Source organism: Heteronotia binoei, chromosome 5 (genome assembly GCF_032191835.1).
Source record: "Heteronotia binoei isolate CCM8104 ecotype False Entrance Well chromosome 5, APGP_CSIRO_Hbin_v1, whole genome shotgun sequence".
Lineage (NCBI taxonomy): Eukaryota > Metazoa > Chordata > Lepidosauria > Squamata > Gekkonidae > Heteronotia > Heteronotia binoei.
The window spans coordinates 126,621,607-126,635,948 of NC_083227.1; the positions used below are offsets into that span (position 1 = coordinate 126,621,607).

Sequence of the window (14,342 nt, forward strand, 5' to 3'; positions counted from 1 at the left end):
GCTAAGTCTCAGCATAGTCGTTCTCTTAATTGGACTACTGGCGGGGGAGTCAGCCAGGCTCCCTGTTTGCAGCTGTGCTTGCTCATCCTTCTCCTCTGCTGCTGGGACAAGGGAGGGGGGAAGCAAGCTGTCAACCTCCTGAGCACTCAAGGGGATGGCTATAGGTTCCACTGCCAGCTCGTCCTCGTCGTTGCCCATGACAGTAAAGCCTGCTTTGGCCAGGGCACTATTAGTGTTACAGATGCTTCTTCTTTACACACTCGCGTTCACCACAGACCAAGTGCTTTACAGTTTCTCATAACCTAACAGCCTGTTGATTTAGGCTGTTAACATTGAATTGGATCCTGATTAAATAGATATTTTCCACCAATTTACCTGCTGCATCTTCTCTACATGTCAAGGTCTTCTATTTACCCACTCACCCAGGAGCAGCATATAATGGAGATCAGTAGGCTATAGTGGTAGAAGGAAGGCAGGGAAGTTCCATTCTGTCATCAAAAAAATTAGTTTAGATCCAATCCATTCCATTGGAACATTACAGAGCAGAAACTGCAACAGTTCCCAGTGAGCCCAGTTGAAGTTCAGTTGAAGTTCTCCCATTTTCTTTCTTTCTTTCTTTCTTTCTTTCTTTCTTTCTTTCTTTCTTTCTTTCTTTCTTTCTTTCTTTCTTTCTTTCTTTCTTTCTTTCTTTCTTTCTCTCTTTCTTTCTCTCTTTCTTTCTCTCTTTCTTTCTCTCTTTCTTTCTCTCTCTCTCTCTTTCTCTCTTTCTCTCTTTCTCTCTTTCTCCCTTTCCCTTCTCTCCAGCAGTTGAGGAGGCTTTTTTCCACTGCTGTGCTCATTTCCTCTGCTACTAGCACTTCCACATGTACAGGATCAATGTTTTTCAAAGAGCCCTGTGCACATGAACATGGATCCAGCCTTAAATCTCTAAGGCTGTGATCAGGCAAGCAATTTGATCCAGTGCAGCTCCACTTCTAATTGATTCAGGGTTATTTTGTAACAGAGTTCTGATCAGACTTACGCCTCCTTGAACTGCATCAATGTGCTTTTATCTCGTCCTTGATAGATCAGATGCAGCAGCCAGGGAGTGAGCCAGTGGGCTTTTTTTCTCATTTGTCGTCTGAGCATGCGCATAGGCGCTTATGGGAAGCAGCACCTCAGACTCCTGGCAAAATAGTGGCAGCTGGTGGCCAATGGGATTGCTGGAGGAAACTGTGGGGATATGTAGTCCAGTCTAAGGAAAGTGTTTTTTAAACTGTACTTTTGACAACTTCATTGTTTTAAACATTTCAAAGCCAGGGGGAGAGAATATAGAAGCCTCATCCTGGTTCTGTGTGTTGCTGGCATTTTTATTTAAAAGCTTGGAGCAAAGCTGGAGACATGGGCATCATCCTCAGACTGCCCCCTCCTTCCCTCTCTGATAAAACACCTATCTCCTTTCAAGTAACCCTTTTCCCACCCCATGTTCTGCAAAGCACAGGGGGGAAAGATGAAATACACAGGCACCTTTCTTTGGAAGATGTTTTTTTTAAGAAAAGAAAAGAAAACAAGCTCCTCTGTGTGTGTGAGAGAGAGAGAGTGCAATATGCAAATATTAAGTTATGCTCATATCGCTGACTAGTAAAAAAAATGGTGGCTGGTAAGCAGAAACCTCAGGCTTCCAAAGCAGCTTTCACACTGGGAAAAAGTTCTGACATCCAGAAGTGGATTGACAACACTGCAGGATGGTTCAGACTCTGAAAACTGTGGGGTGAATCAGGTACCAAAATAATCCAGTCTGAAAGAGGGATTATAGCAGTAGCATGACAACTCAGAAATGGGAGGCAGATGTTGCTGACTGATCATGCACATTAAATCTGGTAGGGAACAGCAACGACAACAGATCAAACTGCACGTCTGATCACCACTTAACAGTGCAGTTGACTTCTATGGGCTTAGAAAGTACAACTGTTGTAAATCAGCCTGTGTTAAGTGAAGACTCAATTTTTTCTTATGGAGAGTTACTTGTACTTAGCCTTCAGCTGCTGATTGAACAGGAGAACAACAAGAGATCAGATTATCTGCTGACCAAGAGCCACAGCCTACAGCTGAAACTGAGCCAATGCCTTGTGTCTCTGAAGCAGTAAACAAGTCTTCAGAAGCCACTCCCAGCCCACCTAGATCATCAACACACTTGCATTACTGACAGTCAGAGATGCTTAGAGTTGCAAGAGAGAGAAGTGTTAGACTCATGACTCATCATCGGCTGTCAGTTGAAGAGATAAATGCCAAGAAATTGGCTAGGAATTTAACTCATTAAGACTTGGCTATAAATTCAGCTGACAGAAGCAGCAGGTTGTGGATGCAACAAGTACACTTTGTTACTGAGCCACCAACTTTGCTGCTACTGGGCCTCTGCATCCTTGTACTGGACCTGACAACTGGCTTTTCCAGAACCCCTGATCCTGGACTGGACTTGGACTTACTGCCTGGAACTCCTTGACACTAGACAGAACTTTGGTAAGCCAGTTCTCTTTTGGACTGGATTTTGGTTATTCTCTGCAGCCTTGCCTATGACCTGCCCTGCTGAACCCTAGCCCTTCTGGGAAAGCTACACCACTACAACAACTCTGATTAGGATTACATTGCAATTGTATTAATTATATCGCAATTGTTCAATGCCCAGAATATCCAGGTGTTTCTTGAGACTTCTAGGCACTGCTCCAAGGGGTCCAAGGACAACTGGCACAATGGTCACCTTCTTTTCCCAGAGGTGTCCTAACTCGTAGGTCTTTGTATTTTGTGGTCTTTTTCTGTTCTTTCTTCTCTTTTCTGCTGTCTCCTGGGATTGCAATGTCAATTATCCAAACCTTATTTCTTATTTTTTTTTTCTACACTTGTGATGTCAGGGGTGTTATGCTCCAGGTGTTTATCTGTTTGCAGCCCCCAAACTACTTCAGCTAGAAACTTCTCTTTGCTTTTCTTGGTATTGTTCAGGGCTTGTTTTTCTTCCTCAGCTATTTGTTTAACTATCAGGAGAGCTCTTCCACCTAATTTTCTTGGTAAGCAAACACAATCAACATCACTTCTAGGGTGTAGTGAGTGATGCTTTGTCATTATCTTGTGAGTTTTGTGATCTGTTGCTTCTAATTCTGCTTGTTTGCAGTTGATAAGGCCAGCTGTGTGTCTCAGAACTGGGTCTGCCCACATGTTAATTGGCTATATTGTGTTGCCCTCATTTAATTTTGTTTGCAATATCTTTTTGACTCTTTGATATTGTTCTTAACAAGGGTATGTTTGATGTTGTTGGCTTCCAAAATGCCAAGATATTTGTAGTTTTCTTCAGAATATGGTGTTTTGATGTTGTTATTTGGCATCTTGATTTCTTCTTGTTCAACAACATTTCCTGCATTCAGTGCTAATGCTGCACATTTGTCAAGGCCAAGTACTATTTCTATATCTCTGCCAAATATTCAAACTGTATTTTGTTGTTGTTGTTGTCATTATTATTATTTAATCATCCTTACCCTTCCTCCAAGAAGCTCAAGACAAATATAAATCATTCTTCCTTCTTCTGTTTTATCCTCACAACACATCCTAAGAGTGAAATTAGGCTGAGAAAGAATGCCTGTAATTTGTTATAACGGAATATAATAATAAATCCATAGTCCTGCATTATACTAAAAGCAAAATAAAAACAAATGTATACAATAATTTTCCTGTATTAACATGATTAATTTAGGCATTATCTTCTTTTCAGGTAATATTGTTAAGAGATCATATTTTACAGCTGGTTAGAAGGGGTGACAGAGAAGCTCCACCATCTGCCCTCACTCAAAAGGGTGGCGGTGAGGAAATGGGAACGCCAAATTGTTCACCATGACAACACTACTGACTGTGTGCATGGAAGTGGCATCAGTTCATCACATAGTACTCTAGGAATTTTCCCAATCTCTATGTTTTTTACCATAGAATTTCAGGTAAATCCTAGAGTGTGGCATTCTGCCAGGTGTCCCACAGTCTCCCAATGGGTGCCAGCCCAATCATTTAACTACCAAACCCAGCTAAAATATGTGGACCATTTTTTCCAGTGGTGCACAAATATAGCATTTAAACATTTCAGACTGAAGTAGCACAAGAAACAGAAATGAAGTGAAAAGGCAAGCATAATTATAAACACTTGTATAAATATACCACCTAATCAGACATATTCCAAAATCCAAAATCATTGGGTTTCAAAGATAGAGGCTAGAACATCCAGCTCTACAAAGGTATGATTGACAAATAATCACAGATTTAAGCAAATTATTGAAGGCTGGTAAGTGTGAATTGTTTACAATTTTGTGCAACAGCAGCAAGCGTTGTGTTCCAGGACTAAAAAACTGAATAGATTTTGCTTAGGTAGTACTTTTTCCTTATTCCTTTCTACACCAGGAAATGAACTTTATGACATTCAGTTGTTTCCAAGGAAAGCCATGGAGCTGCTTGTTGGAGAAAAGCTAGTTATCAACTGCACAGTATGGGCTGAGTTTAATTCTGGAGTAGATTTCCAGTGGGACTACCCTGCAAAAGAGGTATGAAAACAAAGTGTGTCTTATCCTACATGTGTGTATTCCAGATTCACTGGATAGTTTGTGCATATTTCTTTTCCTTGAGGGCCCAGGGGAAAGCTTGAAACGTGTGCATACTCAACAAATCAAATGTACATTTATTCCCTGAAATTCCATCTATATTCTCTACTGCCTTCTCGCAAAGAGAAAAATGAAATATGCTTTTCTAAAGAGATCCACTCTTCATCACATTTCAAGTTGCCAGCCCTCAGGTCCCAGTGGGAGATCCCCTGGGGTTGCCAAGTCCCCCACGGACAGTTTGCCAAGCCCTCCACCTCCCGAGGAAACCTGTTCCACTGAGGAACTGCTCTAACGGTCAGGAAGTTCTTCCTAATGTTGAGCCAGAAACACTTTTAATTTAATTTCAACCCGTTGGTTCTGGTCCTACCTTCTGGGGCCACAGAAAACAATTCCACACCATCCTCTATATGACAGCCCTTCAAGTACTGGAAGATGGTGATCATATCACCTCTCAGCCACCTCCTCTTCAGGCTAAACATGCCCAGCTCCTTCAACCTTTCTTCATAGGACTTGCTCTCCAGATCCCTCTTAAACTGGGGATTACCATTTCTCTCTCTTCCTGGCTTGTTCTCTCTGGCTTTTTCCCTCTCCCTCTCTCTCTGGAGTGTGCTTGCATACAAAAGCTTATATCTGGAATAAAATGCTGCTGGTCTGCTGTCACAGGATGCCATTTTCTCTCTCTCTTACTTTGGCTCTTTCCCTCCCCTTGCTCCCTCAGGCAATTGAGGGAAGGCTTTCTTTCCACTGTGAAGCAGGAAATAGGAGAGACTGGGCAAATGGAGCTGTGATGCAAGAAACAGGAAGTAGGAAGCAGCAGACAGCCAGTTGTTAAGCAGGCCAGACAGGACCTCTACAGCCTATTCTAGTCCCCACTGTACTCTGATAGACCCTCACCTGGCTTGGGTTTAGGTGTCATTTTGAATATAACAAATGTTTAGTTTAATATGAAATTCATTTTGAAGCCACCAAAGGGACACATTTTTAATTGGATTTTTTAAATTACTTTTTTAAAATTACCTTTCCCTCTCTATTGAATATTTAATAAAAATTGCCTGGTAAAACAGTCATCAGTAGTACCCTGCAGCTAAAATACTGTTTAAACACAGAAAGGATATTTAAATACATTGTATTTAGCTTGTATTACTTTGGCAGTAATGAACAGTTCATGTATTAAATGGTTCTTCAGAAGTGCACTCTTGGAGAAGATGCCACAAAAATGAGAGGGGAAAACAGATTTTTTAAAAGTTACTCTGGTGACTTTCAGGTGCCAAATAACTTGTGCTATGAAACCCACACAATTGATTTTTCTGTTTTAAATGTTTTTATTAGGTTTCAAGGGTGTTAGGGAATGGGTTGGGGAGAGAGATACAGGAGGGAAAAGCTGTTACATATTTACATTTCAAATATAAAGCATAAAAAGATCTTACATGCATAAAAGAGAGAAACAAAAATTACTAACTATAAGTCACAAATTACTTTCTAATTGTCTAACATTAATATCTTAGTATTTGATGATAATTTCTATAAGTTGAGTCACATATAAATAATAAGTTCAAACGAGTGTATCAAGTCATATGTAAAATGGTTTCCAAAGGTTTTTTGAATCTTGCATAGATTTGCCTTTCAGTAAAAGAAAGAGTGAGTCCAGTTCTGCTGTCTCAAAGTTTCTCAATTAAGTCTTGGGTTTTTTGCAGCTCTTGATGTTTCCAATGTTGTGCTATTAAAATCCTTGCTGCTGTGGTGATATCAGCAATCAAGTGTTTTATTTCCTTTGGATATTAATTAGGAAGGATATTCAGTAAGAATAGTTCTGGTACAAATTGTATTTGCATTTTCAAGACTTTCTGCAATAGCTCATGTACCATTTCCCAATATTTCTTAACTATATCATAAGACCACCACATACGGTAAAATGTTCCCACCTGGGAAGCACATTTCCAACACTTAATGTCTCTAATAAGATAGTTTTTCTGGATGACAATTGATTTTTCAAGGGTGTCCTAACTTGTATACCAGTTTATTTCCATTTATTCCAACACTAAACTAATATTGTACAATTCATCACATTTGTATTTCTGCACATAAGCTGACAGATACTGAAAGGTGCTATGGCTTGGCTTTGTGTAGTTTTGTTTTTCCCTTTTAAGAGAAAGCGCCAGATCTCTCTGCCTAGTTTCCTCTGAGGCGGTAGACCTACATAAGGGCTGTACAGTTTCATATTGCAAGTGAGGAGCAAAACATGGTGTAATGTTCTTTCATAAAATATTTCAAAAGACAGAAAATTAGCATCAGAGGGAAAAGAGTTCTAGACCATCTCCTTCATGACATGCTCATTTTCTGTATAGGTAATTTGTTAGTGTAGAGGAACATTAAGTTGTGAGCCTATAATTGTAGACTGAAATCATATATCACAAATGAAGGAGTACTATCGCAATGAGAATTAGGCCTTGGAGTACTATTTAATATTTTAAACAGAAAGATGGAATGCTTCAGTTTGGAGAAGAACTTCCTACAAGCCTTTTCCATTTATTCCTTCACTTCTATCACTTTTTCTATCAGATGAATCGGGAAGTCACAGAAATACCTGAGAGGCGCTCCCAGCAGACACACACTGAGCTCTCCAGCATCCTGATCATCCAAAATGTGAGCCAGCAGGATGTGGGGAAATATACATGCATGGCTAGCAATGGGGAGCAGATCTTCAAGGAGAGCATAGATGTCATCGTACATGGTAAAAACCACAAATTTAGGCTGAGAAACCTTTCAGGTGTTTTAGAGTATTTACTCAGCAGAAAACTGCTCTAAAGGCACATTACCTCTTCATGAAACAACAGCCAGATGAGAAGAGGTATTTTTAATGAAAAGAGAATCCATGGACAGAAGAGGTAGTGAAAATCTGATATTAAAGCTATGCTTGCCAACTGCCCGGAGAAAAAATGTCCTAACCCTTTAGTAGATGCTTAATGGGATGTTACTGATAAAGTGTTGTTTTTTACCTCCATGTCATAAAAAATTCAGCTAACCATTTCCACACATGAAACCTCTACTAAACGACTATACTACTTAAGACTCTTAAGATCACTACAACTGTCAGGGAGTCTGCTGGTTGCCTTTTATCGTAGTTCCATTGAGAGCATTTTATCTTATTGCCTCTGCGCGTGGTTTGGGAGCTGCAAGGAAGCAGAGAGAAGGGTGCTCCAAAGAGTGACGAGAAGAGCACAAAAGATTTGTGGATGTTCTCTCCCCTCATTGGTGGATCTGTATAATATGGGATGTAAAAGGAAGATACAAAAGATCCTAAGGGACCCTTCACATCTGGGCCATTTGCTATTTGAGATCTTACCGTCAGGTAGACGATATAGAGTGTTGAAGGCTAGGACAAACAGATTTAAGGACAGTTTCTATCTGTTTTAGATATATTTAAATGGTTTAAATGGTTTTATGAATGTTTATCTGTTTTAGATGTATTTAAATGGTTTTAATGGTTTAAATGGTTTAAATGGTTTTAGATGTATTTAAATGGTATGAATATGAATATGTGTGTTTGATGTGTTGGTGTGTTTTGTGGAAGAGCACCTCATTTCGTTGCTCTCTTTTTGTTGAGAACAATGACAATAAATCTATCTATCTATCTATCTATCTATCTATCTATCTATCTATCTATCTATCTATCTATCTATCTATCTATCGGGACAGGTCATTTTTCTGCAGGCCTGTTGGCAACCCGTAATCAAGGCTTGCATCCTTTTATTCTCTACCGCCCCCATGTGAAAGTGATAGCACTCTCAATGAATATCTTCTGTAAAGCAAGAATTCGTTACCCCAACCCCTACCAGAGAAAGCTAAATGGTGCTTTTTAGAGTGGGCTACCTTTCTCCTCAGTTACCATCAAGTAACAATGTATTTCTGGGACCATCTGGAATGGCAAAATCTGTGAATGCTGCCTCCCAGTATGAAAAGGAACACCTCAAAATTTTTTGCAAAATTTAACCATCTGATGATTATGATTAGGGTTGCCAGCCCTCAGGTGGGAGCAAGGAATTCTCCGATTTCATGGGCTCCTGCCCACTGCTAGCCAGCTGGCCAGCAGGGAGAAGCCCCACCCCCAACAGCTATGACCCAGCATGACCTTGCCAACACAATGGCACCACATGGAAGTAATGGCATCACACTGTGGATGTCATGCGGTGATGCTCTGGTGTTCTGTGTAAAACTCTTATCGTAACCATAGAATTTTGTCCTAAATACTAGAGCATTGCTGTACTGTGTCCACAGCATGATGATATCACTTTCATGTGATGTCATCATATCAGGGACCTCACTCGCAGCAATGTTACCCCTCCACTCCTGGAAAGCTCCCTCCCACCCCACACCCACAAGAGACAATGACCTAGCAACCCTAATTATGATCATGGCATGGCAGGGGTAAAAAGAGACTAGAGATTGTCATATGATCAAATCACAGACCATGAATAAAGTGAAATCGCAAGTCATGAATCTGTGAATGGTGGGGTCTACTGTATGCTCTTCTCCATAGGAGATATAAGGGAGACATACCTTCACTGATATATCCAAGTATTTATATGAACTGAAGGACAGGTCCATTGACTATGAAAATAGTTGCTTGCTGTTTCCTGTGTCATTCTACAGGAAGTATGTAGTATATGCCTATGATTATCACCCATAAAAAGCAAACTTTTATGGTAAAAGAGGTGGTAAGTACTCAATTAAAACATTAGTCTGAGGAAAAATTATTTTCAGGCAAAGGCGCACTAGCATTGGCACAGGATAACAAAAACATGCCTTCATAGTATGAATAGGATTGCCCAAAGGCCTAGAGATAAATTTTCTGCCCCTTTAATAGGGATGTTATTTACCAGGTGATATTTACTTCTGTGCCGTGAAAGCTTCAGCTGTCCACTTCCATGCATTAAGCCTCACTTAAAAGAACCCTGTTGACAACCCTAAGTATTGGATTTGTGTAATTGTCACATAATGTTCTCATGTCTATGCTGATTTATGTGTGTAACATATAAAGGGTGTCTGTACTTACATTATTTGTTGTCTGAATAGTGGATCTTTTGTTATGTATTTGGTTTAATGATATCTCTGCTTTTGCTTCAGCGAGCATCTTTGACAGCTTCATTTTACTCTCCCCCCTCTTATCTGACTGGTTCTTTACAGAGAAACCTTTCATTAATGTGGAGTGGAAGAAGGGCCCAATAATAGAAGCAACTGCAGGAGATGACATTGTGAAGCTGCCAGTGAAAGTGGTTGCATACCCTCAGCCTGAGTTTCAGTGGTAATGCATTCCTCTTAGCTACAGGCTTAGTAGGCTTGGGACTGTCATTTCTAAAGAGGGGATAGGGGGAGGGAAGTGGGCATTATCATTAAGGAGGATCTTGCTTAAATCTGTTTTGAGAGGAGGGACATTGCCTGTATGAGGAAATGACTTTGGAGCCTTTTGTCAAAATATGAGCTGTTCCTGGTGGCTTTCACTGAGATATCCAAGTATTTATACAAACTTAAGGATAGATCCTTCGGTTCATATAAATACTATGAGTTATTTCTGGTAATCCTTAAATTCACCTCATTAGCCTTCTCCTGTGGAGACGTTTGCTACTTTTTTCACCAGGGACATAAAAAAAATTCTTCCTCAACTTGTTAGTCAGATTTCTGGCAGAAATTAGAAGCAAGGAGGAAAAAAAAAATCTCTCTTCATTAGGGTTTTTTCTTTGTTTGTTTTTTGGCAAACACACATACAAATGCTTACAATACCTTCCCACATGCAAGTGCGGTCTCATAATCCTTGTGGCTGTATAACACCTGTTACTCTTTCAGCAGGCTGGGGCCCTTCTGACTAAGGGGAAATTATGAAATGTGTTAGGGAGAAAGAATGTTCTGGTATGGACTTGCATCTTTACACGGGGCAGAGTGGCGGTAATAGTAAATAACTGTTGTCCTATGATATTCTTATGTATGTTGCTGATCTTTCATTCTGATCAGCTGACTACAATAAATCTGGAAAGTAGCTGCCTTGAGCCACTGATTGACAATACGAAAGGTGGAATATTAATATTTTTATAAAAGAATGAAAAATAAATAAGGAAGACGGATTCTAACTCACTTTGGTTTGTATATCAGTGCACGTTGGGTATAAAATTAAAGACAATATAAGCCCTTCAGTTCACACTTTTGTTCACTCAAATGACTGTGGGTTGTTACAGATGGCAGTCTTAAAAGGCAGTAACAATCACTTAATCAGGAGAGCCAGTTTGGTGTAGTGGTTAAGTGTGCAGACTCTTATCTGGGAGAACCGGGTTTGATTCCCCACTCCTCCACTTGCACCTGCTGGCAAGGCCTTGGGTCAGCCATAGCTCTGGCAGAAGTTGTCCTTGAAAGGGCAGCTGCTGTGAGAGCCCTCTCCAGCCCCACCCACCTCACAGGGTGTCTGTTGTGGGGAAGGAAGGTAAAGGAGATTGTGAGCCGCTCTGAGACTCTTCGGAGTGGAGGGCGGGATATAAATCCAATATCTTTATCTTCTTCTTAATACATCCAGCTTTTGATATTGTTTTTCTTTGGCCAGTAAACACACACTGTGTATCCTTTGGGGGGAAATTACTGAGTGAGGTCTTTTGAGAAAGCAGCAGTCACCTCACTGGCCAAAACCTGGGGTCACATTTCAGAAGAACCATGCTAATAACTTTCTCTCTCTTTGCTTCTGCCCAGGTTTAAAGATGGAAAGTTAATTTCTACCAGACAATCTCAGTATTCCCTGCATATCAAGGATGTGGCTGAACAGAACTCTGGCACTTACACACTGGTTCTTCGGAATGGGCTGGCTGGCTTAGAGAAGCACATTAGTCTCCAGCTGGTAGTCAATGGTAAGGCTGGAGTCACCCATGAAGTCTGATATCCATTTGTCCCTTTACTGATTTAGTCCATAAAGATGTCTGTGGACAAGAGCAAGCTCACTTGCAGTCTCCCTGTCACTTCATACAAGGTATAAAAACAATCAGAGCAAATTTAAGGTTTTTAGGTGAAGATGGAGAGCCTGTGTAACGTAGTAGACAGAATGCTAGACTTCAAAACCGTGCTGAACCATGAAAGTCACTGGTGGCCTTGGACCAGACTTCCTCTCAGGGATCACCTATAAGGTCCCTGGAGCTGCCTCTGCTCTGTGTCTCTTTGATGACTCACCTTATAACATATTCTACAATATAATGCATGGCATGATGTCATTGTGCTGTACATCCAGCCTCATCCCATCACCTGGATGGAGTAGGAAATGACAACATCATGCACTGAACATATGAACATATGAAGCTGCCTTATACTGAATCAGACCTTTGGTCCATCAAAGTCAGTATTGTCTTCTCAGACTGGCAGCGGCTCTCCAGGGTCTCAAGCTGAGGTTTTTCACACCTATTTGCCTGGACCCTTTTTTGGAGATGCCAGGGATTGAACCTGGGACCTTCTGCTTCCCAAGCAGATGCTCTACCACTGAGCCACCGTCCCTCCCTCCTGCATTGTGTTGTGGTATACTTTACAAGGAAGGTAGATGCAAAGCAATGCAGATGTCTCTTGTTACATCTAGTCCTGTCTTTAACCTAATCTACCTCACAGGGTTGTTGTGAAGATCAAATGAGTGAGTTCCAGGACATTTAGCTAGTACCAGGGGCCAGTAATGCTATTTGCAAGTGTGAGGGCCTAGGCTGGTGCATTGCTTCCACTAGAGGGGCCTCCCTTGAATTGCCCCTGTCTAGTAATGTGTCTTTATGGTAAAGGGACCCAGGGATGGGAGCAATAAATTCGTCCCAAGAACAGTACCTTTCCTTGGATTTCTAGGCTGGACCTCTAATCCTTCCTCTAATACATTGTCTGGAAAAATCATCTCTTTCCTCAAAATCTGGAGAGGAACCACACTGTTAATCTTTGTGGCTTCTTTGCATTCCCACATGGGACCGCACTTACAAAGGCTTGCCACAAGAGATTTTTTTTAAGCTCTCTCAAAGATTTGGAGCACTCTGCCCCTTCCTTCATGGGCCACCTGCTGCCCAGTAGCTGCAGCAGGCCTGCACAAACACGTTCCCATGTCTGTCTGCAAAGTAGACCACAAAATGAAGAACATTACAGGTAGGTGTGCAACCCTGTTATTCTGATTGAAAAGTATTCTGATTGGCTGCCAGGTCCAACTCAAGAAATATCTGGGGACTTTGTGGTTGGAGCCAGGAGCAACGGTGTAAGAAGCACGACTGGATTCTGAAGGGAGTTCTGGCCATCACATTTAAAGGGACCACATACCTTTAAAATGCCTTCCACCCATTTGGAAATAATGAAGGATAGGAGCATCTTCTTTTAGGGCTCATAGAATTAGACCCCATGGTCCAATCTTTTTAAACTTTGGGGGGTATTTTGAGGAGAGGCACTGGATGTTATGCTGAAAAATTGGTGTCTCTACCTAAAAACACATACACACCGAACCCCAGATACCCACAGATCCATTATACCCTATGGGAACCAGGCTCCATAGGGTATAATGGAGTGCCCAGCAGACATTTCCTTTCCTCCATCCTGCTTTCTGATGACCCTGAAGTAGGGGGAGGGCCTCCAAACTAGGGGATCCCCTGCCCCCAACTGGGGATTGGCAACCCTAATCTATACATTTCATATCTACTCATCTTTATCAGGTGCATGACTTGTGGGGGGAAAGTAAAGGTCTTTAATGAAATCTGTAATGAAATCTGTACCCCATAGCTGTCTAAAAACATTAGCTAATGGGGCTGTTACAAGAAGTGGGATTTCCCTGATCGCCTTGTAATTTTAGTCTTGTCAGTTTGTGCAGCATTTCCTGATGGAATGCCATTCATGTAAGTGAAAAAAATACTAGAAGATGGGAACAATTTTTTAAAAATCTGGGACAAACTAGAAATGACAGTAGCAGACCTGAATGTGAAGACTGGGTTGTTGGCAAATCTCTACAAAAGGGGGGCGAGACAGGAAGTGGCAAACCACAAGGTGAAATGGGAATGGGATAAATTAAGGGGTTTTATTAGGACTCAGTCATCTGCAGTTTTATATCATCATGATGTCAACATGCTAAAAAGGGGTGAAATATGTAAGACTGCCTGGAGCTAATCCAGCACTTAAGTGCTTTTAAAGAAATAAAAAAAACACTTCCATGCTTTAAAAGTTTCTAATCTAAGCTTACAAAACTTTGCCTATCATCTTCAGTGTTTAATTTCTAAAAATAGGGGTGCTAGGTTGCTGGATGTTAGTGTTATTTAGCTCTGGTTTGCTCATAAGAAGTTAACAGCTGGTTCATGCAATGGCTTAGGCAAGTGGAGGGTTGGAACAAGTAATCACCCCAAGAGTTGTTGTTGCTAAGGCTGATAAATTTATATTTTGCTATTTCAGTTCCTCCACAAATCCATGAAAAAGAAGCATCTTCACCAAACATCTATTCCCGTAAGAGTCGGCAAACACTCACTTGCACTGTCTATGGCATCCCAGCACCAGAAAAAATCCAGTGGCAGTGGAGGCCTTGGACCCCCTGCCGGATGTTCTCCCGCCGCAGTCTGTAAGTGACTTTCCTCCTTCCCTGGATTCCTAATAGAAAGAGGATGGCCTTGGCATGCTTCTTTAGACCAATGCCTGTGATGCAAAGGCCACATTAAATAACATCACAGCACCTGTCCTTGTAATGAACAGGGGCTCCCCATACATGTTGGG

At 41.2% G+C, this 14,342-nt stretch overlaps 1 protein-coding gene across 4 annotated transcripts in view; it reads left to right on the forward strand.

Moving 5' to 3' along the window:
- The window catches only part of FLT4 (fms related receptor tyrosine kinase 4), a 144,742-nt gene that overhangs the window by 83,203 nt on the left and 47,197 nt on the right, over nucleotides 1–14,342 (forward strand). For all 4 annotated transcript variants that reach the window (XM_060240330.1, XM_060240332.1, XM_060240331.1 and 1 more), the window contains 5 exons: nucleotides 4,414–4,553; nucleotides 7,170–7,341; nucleotides 9,795–9,912; nucleotides 11,340–11,494; nucleotides 14,028–14,190. In XM_060240330.1, coding sequence (XP_060096313.1) covers nucleotides 4,414–4,553; nucleotides 7,170–7,341; nucleotides 9,795–9,912; nucleotides 11,340–11,494; nucleotides 14,028–14,190 — 748 coding nt within the window. The remainder of the gene's footprint in view (nucleotides 1–4,413; nucleotides 4,554–7,169; nucleotides 7,342–9,794; nucleotides 9,913–11,339; nucleotides 11,495–14,027; nucleotides 14,191–14,342) is intronic.